At 40.0% G+C, this 19,589-nt stretch overlaps 1 protein-coding gene across 4 annotated transcripts in view; it reads right to left on the minus strand.

The window, feature by feature from the left end:
• nrg1 (neuregulin 1) overlaps positions 1 to 19,589 on the minus strand; it is a 38,893-nt gene that overhangs the window by 13,145 nt on the left and 6,159 nt on the right. For 2 of the 4 annotated variants that reach the window (XM_076758269.1, XM_076758271.1), the window contains exons 3-8: positions 15,938 to 16,076; positions 11,419 to 11,477; positions 4,234 to 4,257; positions 1,514 to 1,616; positions 251 to 404; positions 28 to 149 (exon numbers count right to left, since the gene is read on the minus strand). In XM_076758269.1, the coding sequence (XP_076614384.1) occupies positions 28 to 149; positions 251 to 404; positions 1,514 to 1,616; positions 4,234 to 4,257; positions 11,419 to 11,477; positions 15,938 to 16,076 (601 nt within the window). The remainder of the gene's footprint in view (positions 1 to 27; positions 150 to 250; positions 405 to 1,513; positions 1,617 to 4,233; positions 4,258 to 11,418; positions 11,478 to 15,937; positions 16,077 to 19,589) is intronic. The other 2 variants (XM_076758272.1, XM_076758270.1) reach the window with 1 other exon arrangement.

Consider the following 19,589-nt stretch of genomic DNA (forward strand, 5'->3'; position numbering starts at 1 on the left):
CAAAACACATTTAAAGTTCTTCCTTACCTTTGACTGGAGATGTGGGTGAATGTGGTGGGTTCATGCGCAGATAAGGCATATTTGCTTGTGGAGAAGGTTGTTTCTGTCTCCTTCTCAGCTGCATGCTGCATAGTCGTCCCATTACATTGCTATGAAAAGGAGAGCAGAAAACACGTTAACAATTGGCATGAATGTACAGATTCAACTGGTGTTGAAGCCTTTGATTTGATATCAACGAGTAACAGCATACATTGATAAGCTGCAAATCTTGAAGAGGCAAGTTAGAAATCCGGCGTCCTCTGCCTGAGCTTGCCAGCTTGGGGCCAGTACCAGCTTTGGTATTGTTGTTCCTCTTATTCCTCAGGCTCTGCCTCAGGCGGTCATGGAGCTTCTTCCTCTGCTTCCTGTTTGTGAAGAAACCAACTAGATTGTGAAGCAGCTCAGATAACAGCTAGACAACATATCTGAGGTGAGGGTTCCAAATGTACCAGAAGGGATACATTTACCTCAGTTTCATCTAATGTTAATATGGCTTGACTGTAGTAATGGTAATGAATATTTATACATATTAATATTAATACAAAAAAACACTGTACAATATTGTTATAGCATCCAATAGCGCCACAAAAGCCCTAAATATCTCTCAGTACATTTGGCTTTGCTGTACTTCTGATCATTGTGACTGACTGATGTCCAGCTGTATGTATTTGTGAAACCCTGGAAACTTTCTTCTCTGGTTACTTCACAGTTGTCTGAAGGACATTAGTGTCTGGATGTCTCACAGTCTTTTGTAGCTTAATTACAACAAAACTGAAGTTCATGCCTTAGCCCCAGTGAAACATTTGAAATGTTACACCGGGCCACCTAGCTGCTAACTCAACGTTGATTTCCAAAACCTTCTGTGTTATTTTTGATTCCCAGTTAAATTTAGACAGTTTCAGTTCTGTTATTGAATCCTCTCTTTTGTGATCATAACCGCTGTCAAACTCCAGTCCTTTCTCTTTCCAACAGTTACCCTTATTATGTCTTCTGTCAATGTTTAAGCCAAGAAGCTTTAGCCAAGTTAGTTTGTTCAAATTCCTGCTTTGCAGCTACTAATTAAGACCTGCCATCCTGCTAAGACTCAACAGGCATATTACCCCAGTGCTAGCTTCACGACACTGGCTTCCTGTTGGGCCTCTGAGGTGAACAAAGTCACCTGGTTGTTTCTTCCTCAAAGACTTGTGGTGACTGAGCTTTTGTTGTCCTGGCTCCTAAGTCATGGAGCAGACACTTTATTGATGATTACTTGTTTTGTTCTTTAATTTGGAACTGTGACACACTTTCTAATCCATCTTTGAAGACTGCCACGCAAAAAGAGTTTTACTTACTTCACTTACTCACTATTGATATTCCGAAACACAGCACAGCCATTGTTGCAGAGATTTTGGGGCTTGGCACTATTGAGCACTATAATAAAATCAGGGAGTGTACCTTTACGTTAAATTAAACATAAAAATGTGACATGAATTACTTTGTTTTGCAGTAGGCAACCACACACATGATTCCAACGACTAGGAGTGCAATGCAGATCCCTGTTATTGTTAAAATACGTTTCTGATACAGCTCCTCAGCTTCTGAAAAAGAGGACAGTCCATTCTTAAAATTTTAGGTCTACAACACACATACAGAGAGACACATACACAGACATCATGACCATTCCAGCCATAAACTCAAGCAACAAGAAAAGGCTCTGTAAGTAGGTTTTATATGTTCAGCAACCAACAGCCCAAATGCATCCTTGCATTAGCGGTCATTTGCCACCATGTTTGTGGTTGAAATCAAATCCACTGGCCCCCATTCATTAAATTTTTACAACGGCCAAACATGGTAATTATTGCTAAATGTGGTTACTTAGGCATATTCTTTACTTCTAAATGTAGTCAGTCTGACTGACCAAAGTGTTTGTAAGAGTGCTTAAAGTGTTAGTCCAGTGATTTAGTACTGCACTTCCATAAAGTTGCGGGAGTTATAAGAGACAGTTTTAAAAATAATGGTCAAAATCAAAGCAGCAGAGGCCAAGATATCCTGTCTTTTAATCCCTGGTATGGGTCAAACTCCAAAAGCACTGGATCCTACACTTCCCATAATGCATCTCAATAGTCTCTTCACATAATCATTGTAGTGATGTCATCAGGCCATTTTCTCTGATGTGACATTTCTGAAATTTCCTAGAAAACATACAAAAAAAAAATCTGTGCGGTGTCCCTTTAATACAATCATCAGATATAGTGTAAGGTGTGTACTTTGTGTCAGTGTATATGGCAATAATGCCAATACGCAAATGTTAAAGAGAGTATGAGGTCATTTAGAAACAGTATCTTCTTTTCATATATTGAGCACAATTCTAAAACCAGGTTTAGGGGGGTCCCGTGTGGGGAAATTTTTTGTTTTACGTAATGTCTTTATGCTGAAAAGGGATTATGAGCCAATGTATTGCCATCAGATATTTTTAAATCTTAATGTTGATACTGGTATTAGCTTCATAAATCCTGTATTAACAGGTGCTCTAGTAAGCAATCAGAGAGAAATGCCTCCAACATGTGATACACTAAACTCAGCTCTCCACTAGGGTTCCTACTTCTCTTTATCATCTTAAAAACCTTCATCATCATCTGTTCAGGGATGGCACACCTCTCAGACAAATACTCATATCTTACAATGGATGAGACAGCAGTGCACCACCAGAGGAGGACAAGTTCAATAAAGTGGGCCACCTTACTCAGAAAGAATATAGACATGCCTGTCTGGAAAACATTTCTACTCTTTTCAAAATAGTGTAATGTTAAACATTTTGATCTCACAGGGTCTCTCCCTGGTGAGCTGACATTCATTAGCCTGTTTCCTTTCAGTTTTCTTTTTTCTTAATTCTAGAATCAGAAGCTCTAATAAGCATTTTAATTTCTGCAAGCAATTTTCCACGCTGCTTTATGTTGATTGTCTCTGGGCCTTTTGGAAGTCCTGTTTTCCAGTTCTGTTTCAGCAAGATATACATATAAGTTGTTTTTTATATTTGCAGAACAGCTTTTTTGGATATTGAATACCAAATGGGATTTTTGAAATGAAACCGCAATAACCACAGTCTAATCTGCTCTTTGACTTCTAATGGGCAGACAGAAGCTAACTGTATCATGTAGGAACTGCTTTTGCATTGTTTGTACAGTTAGTTTCATTTTGTCCTCCCTTTAATAGGCAAAGATTATCACACTAATATAAATCTGTAAATGCAGATGTGTGGCATATTTTTTCTCTATCTGCATGTAAATTGCCAAACCTGCAATCAAATAAGAAACTGCTCATTCATATAATATCAGAGAGTTTCATAAAGCAGCGAGGAGAGAAGGTTTGATGATTGTTTCAGTTAATTGATCTTGTCAGCCATAATGGAGAACCTGACAGAGCAAAGCAGGCTCCAAGCAGTACATTTTAACCAGTCAACCGTCCTAGTGCCAATATTGTTTAAGGATATATATTCATTCCATTTTAAATAAGTTCTCTCGTTGAAAGGAAAACAAAATATTTAAGTAATATCAATGTGATGTACATAAATGTGCCAGATTTAGCCGAAAGACTCATTTTCATCTGCTTTCCCTGGGAAGGTTGATATAACACTTTTTAATACATGTTTTGGAATTTATGCAGCTATAAGATGAGCGTGCCCTCAGTGTGTGATGAGCAGAGGACAGAGCAGCTGTAAGGAAGAGGGGAGACGAGGAACAGTTGGAAACATACATGTGGTGGAGGTGGAAACAGGGAGGCAGAGGGCAGGAATGGATGGAGTTAGAAGGCCAGTGATGCTGATCTATTGTTTCATGCTGAGCACTGGTTGCAACAGAAAATGCAGGGAGGGAGAGCTGAAGGGATGTGAACATACAGCATCAGAAATGAACAGCCTATTGGCTTTCATAGTGCACTCAAATGAATCAGCAGCACTGGACTGTTTACCTGAGTCAAAAGGGCACGTGTGGCATTTGAAGTCAAAACGATAATTTACAGGTTCATCACAGTGCTTTGTCATAAATTGTTGATGTGTTGGAGTTTGATTTTTAAAATCTGAATAGAATGTGATATTTTAATTGCGCTGATGGTCAAGGCTGTATGATCCCTTCATCTGACAAGAGAAAAGTAGCTTTAGTAGAGGGTTTTAGCTTACAGTCTTACATCAGCAAACTAAGAGGAAGGAACAATCCATACCCATAAATTCAATCCCAAGATGTTCTGTCAGTGCAGAAAGGTGGCAAAAAAAAAAGAAAATTGGATTTTTCAGATGAGGTAATATTTGTATTTCTCACATATGTTTTTTAAGGTGAAAAAGATGTAGTCAGATTTTGCTTAAAGGATCACGAGTAACACACTATCAAAAGTCATTACACACAAACGTATAGACCTTAAAGACCTCTATATAAGTATGAAGCATCCTATCTATAATAAAGGTACAGGAAACGAACCAAACACTTAAATTCACCAGAGTTCATTCAGATTTCTCTCAAAAGATTTCAAGACAACAGAATGGGATGTGCATTTCTAGTAGAAGCAAATCAAATCAGGGACAACAAAGCCATGCTGTATTTATGACAATGCACAAATTTTGAGCCAGATGACCTTTTGACAACCTTAACCAAAAATACTACAGTGCTAAACACTGATCACACTAACACTTTATACAATTTCAGATATTAATTGCTGGTCTGTGAAAGGACACAAGGTCTACTGCCATCAAAATCTCTGACTGCCACACAGACTTTCACCAGCCTCAAAGCAGAGAGAGAAAATAACAATGCCAACAAGCTGTGTAACATTCCTGTACAAGTCTGCCCAATGCTACAACTGCAATTGTAAAGTGTGTAGGGGACAAATATGTTGTAAAAGTCTCACTTATTGCTGGCTCTGCAGCAACAGAGCCTCCACTTCCTGCACACCTCAGTTTGTAGTGTGTCAAGTTTTGACTGAAGTTCACGCTTCACACAAATCCTATCCTTTCTCTCTCAGTTGGAATAAGCTCCTTTTAAGTTTTATGGTGGAAATTCTATCAAATCTTTGACCTGTTAATAGTCCTTCACTGTGCAACATTTCAGAGCAGTGAGGATGGGAATTCTCTCCGTTCTCTCAATGACATCCAGGTGAGGGCAGTGTTCCTTATTTGGATGTTTTTTGTGCGTGTGATGAAACACTGTCAACACTGTCAAACTGCAGTGTCTGGCCTAATAAAAATAGTAAAATGTGAGTAAAAAAAAACATAAGACATTCTTTAACATCTAATTAATTACTAATTTAAAAAATCAGAGTTTCCTGTACCTTTAAAATATTAGTGTAGGGGTTCCTATCTGTATCATGTTACGCCAATTTAAAATTCTAACAAAATTTGTACTGGAATGAAATACCTGAAATGATCTGAATACAATATTACACATTATGTGTCCGACTTTAAGGCAGCCCTACTGCTATGATGTGACTTTGTGCATGTACTTACATCAGTGTGCTTTCATTTCTAGACTGTCATACCAGACAGTCAGTTATTGGGATAGGGTACACTCAACAGTCAACACTCTCAAGTTTGCATGCTATGATGATCATGCATCATTCCCAACACATAGTAAGGGTTCTTTTTCAGTTTTGAGATTTCAGAAATAATGATACAAAACTTCGTATTAAAATGTGATTACCAACATTTACAGAGCACTCGCTATCACCTAACAACGGTCACACTGGGCATCTAGAAAGTGATGGACACTGCTCCACAGCTCCTCCTGTTGCTCCAAGTTTCTTCAGTGAGTGTTTTCTTTCTTTTGCTAGGCAGCACATAACGGCGGTGAACTTAGACTTCCTCACCGGAAAAACCCAATGCTTAAAGTGACCTCTCAGAAGTAAGGGTGGAGGAGGCAACATTGTTATGCCTTGAAGATAAGGAGTGGGGAGTAGATGTTTGGATGTACAAAGTGTCTGTCTTTGACAACAGAAACTATTGTTCACATCCAATCGCTCACCAACAGTCAGTGCTGTTCCTTTGTGATGAACCTGAACAAAGTAGTTTTTAAACCCAAGGCATCATTACCAAGTTGTTTTTGTGCCTAAAGCTAACTCTTAATGATAGTGATGACAGGTCATGACAGTGATGTTGTCTTGATAGGAGCATTGGAAAATGCTCATACTGCATGGGTCCTTTTGGAAGGCAATGACAAACAACTTGTTTTGTAGTGTAGTTTGGAGGACTTGTGTAAATGGAACAATTGAAAAAAGAGTGGGGGAACCTCTAAAGGGAAATCTTTGTTATATTTATATATGTTGTTATATTTCTGATCAGACCTTGTACAGCTACCCCACAGTATTACCATACTCAGATTCTGCTGTACAGAGTCAGAAATGTGTCAAATTTGAACATGCTGGCTGTGGGCCTAAATGATGTGCCAATAATTAACACATCAAATAGCTCTGGGTGATCAGGAACCAGGGCTAACAACTAAAACTTTGGATGTGTTAGAGCATACAATGTGGGTGAAAATAACTTAAAACTGATCTTTGCATTTTTTTGGTGACAATAAATTTATGATAAAATTTGAAAGCCATGATCTTAGTACAAACTATATCATGATAATCTACGCATTCGATAGCTCTGTCATTTGTTTCCTACTCCAATGCCCACTGAATGTACTCAAAGCCAACAACTACAACACAGCTGTGGCTCTGCTTTCACAGGTAGCAAGTGCTTGTCACTGCAACCCCTGCCCCCACGCTTACTCCATACAATAGCTATTCACTAGTATCAAGAGCATGGTCAAGTGCACAAGCCAGATTCCAGATCCACAAAACACATGTAAACATCTCACCCGTCTTTGGGACGATAAAAAGCTTGTCAAATAATTGCACCCAACTCTGTAAGAAGACGAGATAGAGGTCGCCAATGTACTGTGAGTGCATTGAGATACAAACAACTAAGATTGCACAAACCAATGGAACACCTGGATAAACACCTGGACCACCTCTGCATTGAGGGGCCAAAGTCTCCTGATTTCTGCGAGGCATCTACAGGAGACAACTAATGCTGCAGTGTTTGTAGAGAATGACAGTTACTCTTCCAGGATTACTTCGAGGTTTGCTCACTGCCTGTGGAGTCAGTGTTGATGGACAGGTCTTACTACAGGCTTTGTGTCTTTTGAAGGTATACAAGCTCAGTTTTGTTCCTCCAGGAATGGAATTTCTGTGGCAGAGATCCCCTCAGGACCTGTTCAAACTCCACATGCAAATTTCAAGGTGTCTGACATATGACCTGACATAAATCTGGACTGGGACCTCCGAAGGTGGGGAGCTATTTAAAGTTCAGCTGGTCTTTTTACTGTCGAATCCAGAAAATATTTGTCAGAAAAAGATTTTTAAGTGCCCAAACACTGAAGATATCAGTGAAGATTTGTCCACCTTTCACGAATCTACTAAGAATTGTATTCATGATCACCAGTTTTGTTACATAATAGCTTGACAGCAGTTGCAGTGGCTACCTAATACTACTACTACTACTACTACTACTGTGCATAGTGAAGGCCTTCATCCATTTGGGAAGCAGTGAATTCACTCCATCCCACTGCTAAGTGCCACAGCCAGCTTCAAGTTAATCTGTCCAAAACACCAGTGGTAATATCATGTCAGGAGGGCTTCACCACCTCATGAGGACCCAGTTCAAATATGCAGAGGGACCTTGTTTGTGAGATGAGATACATTTTTAGAGGTGGAAAGACTCACCATAACCAAAAACACAGCTCTATTATTTTTCTATAATTCAGCAAACCAAAAGAACAGCTGACCACACATAATGCTGGCTCCTTGGCAGTTGACTGTGATCATGCAGCCAGTCCCCTAGTTCAAGGCAAGGCTGTTTGCTCTCCAAGCAAGAAAGGAATTGGTTCAGCTCAGCCAGCTCCCCATGGTCTTGAGCCTGAGTTGATTGATGAACATGTGCCTGTCCCTTGACACTGTGCTCACCATTCAGTGAGTGGTGCAAGGAAACGGAGCTTGATCTACTGAACTGGTGGTGTACACATTAGCAATTGTTTCCTGTGTTGTGTGGGTTACTGCAACAGAAAGATGTTTTCCCACTACTGGGTGAAATGGATGTTCAAAGGTGTTAAGCAATCATAGCTGGTGATAGTGAGGTTCAGTGAACCCATGGTTTTACATAAAATCCAATCCTGGCTCAGGCAGTCACTTCCACAGGTAGGTCTTAAGTGTTGGCTTGGACTGTCTAGTCTGAGCCCAGTAAGCTTGATAATAGCATCTACTTTCTGCAGCTGCTCACATGAACATATTGCGCACAAGGATTTAGAGGGAAATGGTTTTGAAAAGGTGACCAAAAAGTTGTTTGTTCCTCAGCAACTGGAATGGCCAACCCCTTTAACCACAGTTCAGTCATCTCATTATCGTGACATGACACATATGAATGCAAAAAAATATACTTGTACACAACACCAAACAAAATGAAACTATAGTTAATTATTATAAAAAATGAACTTTGAGTAAAACACAACTCTCTGGTTCATAAAAGGATGAATCTGTTTGAAGGCATCTCCAGAAGAGCCACTGTGAATTCACGAATGGGCTTTACTATTAATGTTATACTGCACTTGTCCCAGTGTTGCAGTCACTGAAGAAAATAACATACCCCCATGGGCAAGTGTTGCTATGCAACCATGGTATGTGTATATACACCAACACGTCATGCAGAAAAGCATCAAGAGGTCTGAACAGATCTTCAATATTTTATGAGACCATTTGATCAGCCCTGCTATAAGTATGCTGATAGAACTGATTGACGACTTCAGTTCCAGAGCTAAGAGTGAGAGCTCTGGCATGTTAGCCTTCGCCCACAAACCTTACAAAAGCAGCAGCTAACTGCAAATGATGGACACACCTGGAAACAGGTGTTTCCAAATCATATAACAATGATGGATACACCTGAAACAGGTGTGTCCATCATTGTTATATCATTTGCTATTCATAGTTTATTATTTTAATACAAATCACCTCATGGAACTAGCTTGAAACTCACTCACGATTCATACATTCAAGTGGCAGGCCTCAGATTCACCACAAGGAGAAGCTGGTTAGTCATTGTCAGACCAGTTCTAAAGATGCCAACCTGTGCCTCCTGTAGGAAAGATGAGGAAAAGGAAGGTAAAAGCAGCAGAAACTTAGATGAAGGTCTGCAGGTGTAGCCATGCTAGTGTCACATCTGCATGCAAAGAAAGTAATAGCTGCTTTCTCCTCTTGTGCCACCTGCAGGCAATGAGTGTACAGCAGTTGCAGTTTTTACTTTGTGAGTTTGGTCACTTGTACCACTTGCTCATAGAGCTATCTGACTTTTCTTACAGGTTAGAAAAAATGCAACTAAACTGGTGCTTTCAGGGGTTTAAAATACAGCTGCAACCTGACTGCCAAAAAAACAGCTAAACTAAGCTAATAAGCTAATAATTAGATTTTGTTTCACCTCTTTGTCTTTGTGTGTGTGTGTGTGTGTGTGTGTGTGTGTGTGTGTGTGTCTGTGTGTGTGTGTCTGTGTGTGTCTATGTGTGGACGGGTATTATTCATGTAATACATACATATTTATGTCAATTGGGGACATAAATCCGGTTACACACTCAAATTGTGGGGACTTGCATCCTTATCAGGGCAAAAATTCCCATAATCTAAATATTAAATTTTATGGTGAAGACTTGGTGTTAGGGTTATTCAAGTGGTAATTGTGGTTATGTTTAGGGTAAATCTCCTGGAAATTAATGTAAGTCTACATAATATCACTAAAAGTGATGTAAACACTGCTGTGTGAGCATGTGGGGGCACCCTACAAATGCATGGCCACAATTGTCAGTGAGTGTATTTACTGGGGAATTAGCCAGATGAAAATGCATTGCTACAGTTGTTTGGGATAGTATATTTGGAGGAGGTTTGACATGTACCTAGGTGAGTGCTCTCTGTAGTAGGGTTGTGCAAGACTCCTGCTCCTCAGACAGAGAGCAGCCTGCTGAACAAACACAACTAACGTCTCTTGTCTCTGCCTTTTCTGTATAAAACAGGTTAGCAGGGTGTGTGATCTTATCACAGTACATTTCTAAGAGCCAAAATTCTTTCATCAGAAGATTGTGACTAAGTTTTACTGTCTATATCTTTGCTGATTGTACCTTACTGTGGTTGTGTAACAGGTTTCACAGTGGAATATATTACGAAAAAGTGTAGTTAAGTGAGGGATATTCAAGTTCTGTGTGAAATTAGAAAAACATTTCTGGCCACTCATTCTGGTTAAGTCATTATGGTAATATGGTAAAGAGGTTGTTGTTGTATTTGGTAATGTGAAATGGCCAGAAGTGCTTCAATAATGAATGTATTTTGTATATTTTACAAATATATAGAACTAGCATCTCATACCTCTGCTTTTCCTATATAAAACAGGACGCCGCATCTGTTCACTGGTGACGCATTCTTGAGGCATGTAATGTGATGTGTATACATTTGTCTGCTTCCTGTAATTTACAGCTGAGCTGTAGTTCACAGGTGCCTCACCTGCCCACAACACTGACAAACTGACCTTATGCCCCCCTTGCAGATTTGAGACTTGTGGTAAACTGCAGCAGTTATTACATTCCTGAAAAGTGCACACATTGGCATGTCTTCACCCGCAGCTCTAAACTGCTGCTGCTTTTATATTTCTCGCTGACTGGAGGCATAGGATGGAGAAGAACTGCACATCCAGAAGTGCAAGTCTGAAGGATGATATTGCCTGTGCCTGGTTTCATGTGCTTTGTATCAATGACATTGTTTGTCCTTGCTTGATTCATCACATGTGTATATTTGTCTGTTCATTCATCATGTAAAACATAAACTCGCTATGAAATAAATATGTTCCAATTAAGGAAACACTTTTTGACATAATTCGTCACTGATGTAAAACAGACAAATGCTCAAATACTGTACACAGTTGGATCCCTGTACGCCGCTCTGTTTATCAGAATACAGTGAGCCACTAATACCTACTGGCAGCTAGCTTGATTTTCTTCTCATAGAAATAGAAAGAAATCAAGTCTTTGTTTATATAAATACAGTTATATATTCAAGCATACAAACAGTAAAGATTGGAACACTGACAATTTACTAATCTTCCGATTTAAAAAGGTAAATATGCAAATTTGTTCATGTAAATGTAAATAAAATTTCTAGAACTTCTACAATACCACATGCAGCTTTGACAAACAACATAATACAGACTTCAACATGCAACAAGTTTTGGGCTGCATAAATCACAGATCTAAGGAGAAAACTAATGAGACAGGTACACCGCACAAGAACTGTTAGTTGAGCATGCCCCAATCCAAGAACACATAGGAAAGGAAATACACATACTGTAAAAGCTGGCCATTACATAGTTTTGGCATCGATCACCAGTAAATTCATTTGGACACCTGAGTGAAAAAACAAAAGAAACAGACAAGAAGAGAGAGGGTGTTAGTTTATGCAAGAGCTACGCAAAACCCACAACAGTCATCACTGGTGTTGGCGGGAAGGGTCAGCTAGATCTGTATGTCTAGCTATAGTCTGTGAGCCTGAGTTCCATTAATTGTCTCAGACCTTCATCCAAACGTTCATTTGCTTTACATTTGGGCACTGTTTTAGCAGCAGACTGAAAAGTGCATGTACATACACAGCCACACGGGGTTAGCCTAGACTTTGCTTGGGATATAATTCTATTTAAGTGGTGTCATGACCCCACCCAAATAGCATATATGCCCAGATGCATGACAATCAAAAAGAGAATTGAGGGCTCCCAGTAATGGCTCTGTTAGTCCTGATGTGGCAGCAGCCCAACCAGTGATCCCTTGGGTTTCATGAATGTAAGATGTTGTGCAGGGATCGAGAGTGTTCTTCTATGTTTGCTTTCTGAGGGGGTGTGGGTGAGGCTGAATGGACAGAGCTGTAGGTAGTATGTTTTAGCTCCAAAACACACCACTTCAACCTGAGATGGAGGGAATTCACTGTTCTGACCAGCATGAATGAGGTGTGATGAGAGGTGAAGTACATGCAAATTTCAGTTCACTACTCTGCAGAGGAGAGTGTACTTAAGCCTTCAGACCAATTTAAAGGGCCTCACATGGACTCAAAGAAATAGAGTTTCTCTGAGCTTATCAACCCATTTGTATCACTGAATATAAGGGAAACATGGATTTCTCTGCCCTTTTGGAGAAAACATGACAGGGGTGAAACACCAGCAATGACATGTGGGATTGAATACAGTTGTGTTCACATACGTTTTGGGTCTGAGACTTTCTTAAGAACAGCTTGTTCACATCGGTGCCCAGTGAATCCCTCCAAGCACCTGGTTGATGGGTAGAAAGGAAGAGAGATAAACAGCACTGACTGTATGAGTACTACATCCAGTGCACAGTCACAAAACATGGCATGATCCAGGATACAACTCTATTGCCAGAGAACAATGCTGGTATTGGACTTTTCTGTACCCTCTCATGGTCCTGTATTCCATTCACTGAAAACTTTTTTTTTTTTTTTTATTGTCCAGTCCCACTGTTCTGTGTTTAAGGTTAGGCTTAACTAAAGCACTTAAGTACTTGTATGGATTCAGATTGTTCTGGAAACCAATGCAATCTTGCAAGCACCACCACAACATGCAATGTGAGGGTCACATGGTGAGCAGACTACTGGCTGACTTCAGTCTTTGTTTGACTCAATAATATTTTATAAAGTTTGATGAAAAAATGTTGAAATTCTTACATATTTTACGATTGCATTTGCTGTCTTTGCACTGCAGTGTCATTGTGTCTTTGCTTGGCCTTTTATCCAGCAGGGCTTTTTAAACAGGTAGTGGAGGTCTTTTGCTGACCACACTGCACATTAAACATTTTGAGGGAGAGTTCTGAAGTGCTCTCTGGTACAGGTTCAGCAGGACAGAGGTGGATCTTCTTGGGAGAAAGGATGGCATGCACTACAGCATGGACACACAGGAGGCGGCCATTTTAACCATTTGGGCCGTTCAGGAAAAGGGCACTGCAGCAGGCTGACGATGTGCAGCAATAATCTTTGGCATTTTCTTCATGCAAAAACACCCTGGTAGACATTTTTTAAAGAATGCAAATAATATAATTTGCTTGATATAAAACACAACACACACACACACTCACACACACACACACACTCACACACAGGCAGGAGTGAAAGCCCCTCCCTGCAGATCATCACACAATGATAGTGGTTTAAACTTCCTTGTTGCAGGAGAAGTGATGCCCTGCTTATCCAGGAACACATAAAACACTTTACATTATAAATTCATGAGGTTATTATGGAGATCGACTCTATGTGTTATTATGAAAGAGCAGAAAGGCTTTGGGTGTGAACAACCAGGCGACTGCTCACGCAAGAATTGACCTATCACAGCTCTTCATGGAGCATCCGCCTCCTGTGAGTCCCCGGTGTATTCTCCATTTATACAGAAGACACTCCTACATGGGGAGTGGATGCCTTTGCACGGTCTGTCTCTATGTTTTACTCCAGCTACCTTGATCCATGCTTTGTGGCATGTTTTCAAGAGGACAGCATTTTTCAGGTGCTACAGAATGCAGAGTGCCTCATGGTCTCTGTCAATGATACTGTTATTGTACAGCCAGCTCCGGAAACTCCTGTGGTGCCAAAACTGACATCTACATTTTCCAGTAAATGGCTAGTTTCTGTGGCATTGAACACAGGATGCGGAGGGTCAGGGTTAAGGGATTAGATCTCCCATCAGAGGAACTGTGAACACCAGGGCTCCATCTTCTACAACCTCAATACAAACGTGTGCAGAGACACATTGATCCTGCAGCTCGCCTTTTAACTCATCTTCCTCCAGCTCTTGGGAGGAAGGAGTCAAGCTTCCTCAGCACTCTGAACTTACGTTGTGACTGCTTTGTTCTTTTTTCTTTTCATCTTGATTGAGGACAACAGCTGTTCTGTCTTTTTTGTGGCTGAACCCTAAAATTACCACTACTTTGTTGATGAGGTGTTTCGACATCTCTGCTTGTATTACCTCATTACATCACACATAGCAGCCTTCAGACAGAGCAGCAGCTGTTTGTGTACTACAGAGGAATCCGAGGACGTGGACCAGCTTACTTGTCTGTTGTGTGGATCTCACACAGACTTATGTGGGTCATTCTCAAGAGGACTGTGTTCCTCTACACCTCAGCTCTCCTCAAATAATGTATGGTCCATGGTGGCCTCATGGATTTAGCCATGCCCCCTTTAGTTGTTACCTGCTTGATGCTCTTTGTCATTGAAGTCAAAGGTTTTTTTTTGTTTTTTTTTTAGATTTTCTGATTTTATTAGCAGATTTCAGCAGAGCAACTTCTGCAACTCAGTAGCTAGAAGTCAATGGACAGGTGGCCTTCTGAGTCTGACTTGGAGCAAGTCTCACAGAAAAAACTACTAGAGATTTAGTTCTTGCATGAGGCCCAACCTATTTGATGAGTGGTTATCAGTTGTGGGACTTTACACGCAAACACTCACCACAATGAAGGGCATGGCTATGAATACTACATACAGGGTTGGGTTCCAACAGCCAGTTTGATTTGGGAGCTGGTTCAAGGCTGATCAAGTAAGCGGTTGCTTGTATTAGCAATGTAGCTGCTTCTTATTTAATCTCAGGCTGACCCTCTTTCATCAGTTTAAAAGCCAAATGCTGCAGAAGATTATCTCAGCTGTAACTACCTAGCTAATTACTAACTAGTAAGTTGCCAAACCTCTGAAATTAAAGTATGTTGAGTTGCCATTTGAATGCTTTTAATTCTTGTACATCATTGATGATTAATATGTTATCAATGCCTCTTTTAGCTTTTGGCTCTAACATTGAACTTTGAAATGTTTGGATAATGTTGGCGTGTTAGCCACTGATTAAAGTTTTATCGGATAACAAGTGACGTTCGCTAAAAAACAAATCACTAAACAAAAGTTCTACGCCTTTAATAAATTAATCTGTCCATGGCTCTTGTGGAAGGGAATATATTGTGCACATGTGAGAGGGTGTACAGATACTCATTAACTGCTCTGCTGAGGACATTTTCAATCAGCCTTTCAGTGTCCTCGGGACGATGTAATATGCAACTCTGGATGTTGTCCATCTTTGTTGGAGTCCATTTAGCTTTTTACACGACTAATGTGTGTGATCACATCATCGACATGTGTTGCATCCATTTGCATTTCTTGCAAATTGTTCTTTCACAGTGAAACATTGGTAGCTCTGCTATAGTGGTAAAACAGCATCCCCAACACTGTACACCAAAGTTACATTCTGTTGCCATTAGTAAACATATAGAGGATGTCATAAAACATGATATTTACTGCTTCATACAACCCTGATTCCAAAAAAGTTGGCATGCTGTGTAAAGGATGAATAAAAACAGAATGCAATTATTTGCAAACAAACAAATTTCCTAACAGCAGTTTTACGTCATGTTCCTGAGTCCATGCAGTAATATCTTTATCCAATCATGTGTTCACAAAGTGGTGAACTGCGCTTCAACGTGGCTTGTGAACAGAGCCTTTCCAGGATGCCCCTTTCATACCCAATCATGATACTGTCACCTGTTTACAGTAAGTCTGTCCACAAGTTTGCCAGTCTTTTGTTGCTCCTGTCCCAATTTGTTCGAAACATCTTGTTGCATCAAATTCAGAATAGGCCGATATTTCCAAAATTCAATGAAGTTGATGAGGTCAAACATCAAATATACTGTCTCTGCATTGTCTTCAATTGAGTACATGTCAGAAAGGATGCTGAAAATTAAAATTTACACAACATCCCAACTTTTTTGGAATCAGGGTTGTGACATGTTCAGTCAGATGAAAACGTCATAGTCAGTATCATACTGTCATGTCGTACCTGCAGAGAAACTTTGTGCTGCCTGGCATGATTTCAAGGGTGAAGCACTCCCCTCCATTAACACAGTAGTTCCTCTGGCTGTCACTGCAGCGTGTCACATGACTGGAGGTCTTGGCTGTAGTGGTGGTGCTGGTGGCAGCTGCAGAAGACACCAAGAATAATTAGGACAGGAAGAAAATGACACAGGCACACACTGAGATTATGAAGTGAAAGCAAATTCATTATTTAAAACCAATCTGGCTGCATGTTTGCTGAGCGTGGAGAAAACATCCTAGGTGTCAAACCTACTGGAAATACCCGGTCGAAAAAAACGATTAAATTAAGAAGTTTTCAAACACTCACCGTCTGTAGTTCTGAAAGGTGGATCTGAAATAAAGCCAGACTGGATTCCATTCAATTGATTTTAATTGAGACGCAGTTTGACTGCTAATCAAAGATATCAAGATGTCTGCGGAAATGTCTCAAGCCTCTACTCCCTTCATATATTCAGTTTGTTCGAAACACTCATATTTCGACCGATACATGGCTAAACACGCTCATTCATGGCACAAACCTTTTTCATGTTTCATTCGAGGCTACAAAGTTGTGCAGTAGCAGTGCATTATGCTGCAGAAGTGGGCAGAAAACCTTCTATGGATGATTTGAAACTGTCCAATTTAACTGCTGTGAACTCTAACCCTAACCCTGACTACAGCTGTCATAGCAGCAGGCTACAGACCTTTCAAAGCCATTTTACAAGCCACGAGCAGTGACTAGTCAATACCCAAAATGGTCTTTTGCTGGAGTATTCCTTTAATTCACCAGGGCGCACTTAGCTACACATTCTACTGTTGCAGGAGGACATAAATATGGTTATTATTCTGTATTTTTTACAGATGTCCTGACAGCAAACCATCATTTAGCAGTGAAAATGTGCACGTTGTTCGATTCCAGACAAAGTAATGAGTATGTGTCAGTAATGAGTGATGATGAGGGAAGTCACATTCATACCAACAGACACTTTAGAGTGTCCAATTCACCTAACCTGCACGTCTTTGAACCGCAGCAGACTGATAAACAGTCACTCCCTGAGATCTGACATGCTGGTGAGCTCAGCTTTCATGCCATGTAAATGGTGAGGCAACACATTTGTTTCCTTTCCAGATAAAGCATTATCATAGTTCAAGAGCAGCCTCTTTGGGCCGAGCTGGGGATGTAATTGTAGAGCAGGACAAGATATTCTAAATGTGAATCAAATATGTGCACATATCCAACACAATACAATCTAAACTAAACAAAGTAAAAAAATATCATGAGTTTGCATCCAACACACTGACTACACACAAGCTGTTTGCCTGAATAAAATGAAATAAAATGGATTTTCATTTCCAAAATTGTTTGGTATCTGATGATCTGTGCTAGTTCCTAAAGCTTGGAAAAAACTCATCACTTTGTTCACTTGTTTCACAATCAATACATTTTAATGGAAAGCCAGGCACAAGCCTTTACTGTGAAACAACCACAAGAAGTATCGATGGTGCTATCAAGGTTACTGCAAGGTGAGTCTACAAGGTGATCCAAAAATAGATTCTGACATTTCAATGTCACTTTGAAACAAAACAGGTTTTATTAAATTTCTCTCTCTTTTATGTCATTTAGTTATTTCATCTGAATGGTGAAATGAAGAGGTGCTGCAGCTTCCAACTTTCAACACATAATGAAGACTTATGCTTCTGTAGCTCCTGAGGACATACAGAGATCAGTGCGCCCACAGTGGACCCACAGCAGATCACAGCTGCTAAGGTCTGTATCTGCACACAGCATCAGTAATCCTACATTACGCAAGAACGACACAGACGGGGAAGAGGAAAAATAATGCACCAGGGGCAAAGTTCAGGAACAGAACAATTAACTCGAAAGGCTTTGTGGTGAACTCTTTTTTGAGTCATCTGTCAGTTTGACAAAGTGGTGTCTGTCATGACATTCAGCTCTCTGAGACATTCTGATGTGACGTAGCTGCTCTCTATCATAAATGTTGATGTTTCAGTCAGACTGCAGGCTAAATTAGTTTGCTTTACATTGTTTAGAATATGTTTCTTTTAATTTGTTTTATATGATAGAGAAGAGAGAAAATGCTTTTTGTTTTTTGTTCTTAACTGTGTGTTTTAATAATAATAATGATAAGAAGAAGAAGAATCAGTTATGTATGTTCATTGGTTGACATATGACTGCAGACTTTAGGGCTTGACTACTAGCTGGATTAAAGTAAGTAGTAATTTGACATCATCATCCTGTTGTCACCCTATTCGTTTGTTTAATCATATTCCTCACTGTTTTCTTTTAATTGGTGCCCAAAATCTTGTAAGTGTGTCCTTCTTGACATAAAGTGCAAGCGTCTGTGGGAGGGAGTGACATCACCATCACGTGGGAATCCTCACCCACTCCAACAGCTTCACAGAGATAAAGCTCAGTCCAGCCTCCTTTTACAGCCTCATGTCAGAAATTCAATTGTAAATGGGTGATACTAATTATTTGTTAGAATTATTTCTATACTGTTTTACAAACAGAGTGTTTTACAGTTTGCTTCTCATTCACCCACACAGTCTCACATCAGTGTCCGTGGACCTACCATGCACTGCCCTAAACATTAACGCAGGAATTCAAACAGGGGCAAATCCCGGCAGAAGAAAGTAATTCCTGATTAGAAAAAGACATTATTTATCAGAGTTATGTCAGGTTCGTCTAGACACAGGCGTCATGGTGGCAGTGACTAATGTCAGAATAGGTCAGTGTATTTCATGGCTTATTATTACGGGCTCATACTGTAGGACAGGAGTGGTTAGAGGATTAAACCACAGAACCGTACATGTAATCACAACTGAAATTCTAATACTTCAGAGTCAAGTAGGATTAGAAGGACAAAATACTTCTGTGTTGCTCTCTTGACAGCTGCAAGATAACATTTAAACACTACGTGCTCTAAAAGGACTTTTGCACTAAAGGCAGCTGATTAAATACGAAGCTACGGACTTGAGACCACATACAACAGGACTGAATATTAATCGCTGATAAGTCCTAATAATGTCCATAAACTCATAACAAGTATCTAGATTATAAATTACAATACAAATTAAATTTAACTAAAGACGAAAACACTGGCTAGTTTTGGTCTTCGTCCATCATAAAGCAGATGTGACCCTGAATTCCAATAGATAAGGAAAAATCCCCAAATTCTGCAGCTGAAAACTGATGAATGCATCGGTAACTGAAACCAAAAGCTCAGGTCAGCGAAACAAAAACTGCACATCCACTGCAGTCCAGCACTCATCAGATGAAGCCAAATTCCACTGATGACAGGGTTACATGACCTTTGAAGACCAAGTAGTTTGGTGACCTGTTTCAACAGGGCTTCAAGTTGATATATATTTTCAGTGGCGAGGCTGGGCCCACCTAGCTACAACTAACACAGGCCTGCAATAAAAACTACCTCCATGAAGGTTGTAATGGTCAGCGAGCTGTTTTGCAGGGGACTCATCTGTACAATCATTTTGGAGGATGTAGTTTGTGATGCCGTTGAACTGTGTTATGTGCTGTGTTGAGGCGTTTCTAATATTTTTTCCACCTCATTACCATCAGTGACGGTAGGTGGGAAATTCTGGTGAGTTGACATGTG

This window comes from Chaetodon auriga, chromosome 19 (assembly GCF_051107435.1).
Source record: "Chaetodon auriga isolate fChaAug3 chromosome 19, fChaAug3.hap1, whole genome shotgun sequence".
NCBI classification, from domain to species: Eukaryota; Metazoa; Chordata; class Actinopteri; order Chaetodontiformes; family Chaetodontidae; genus Chaetodon; species Chaetodon auriga.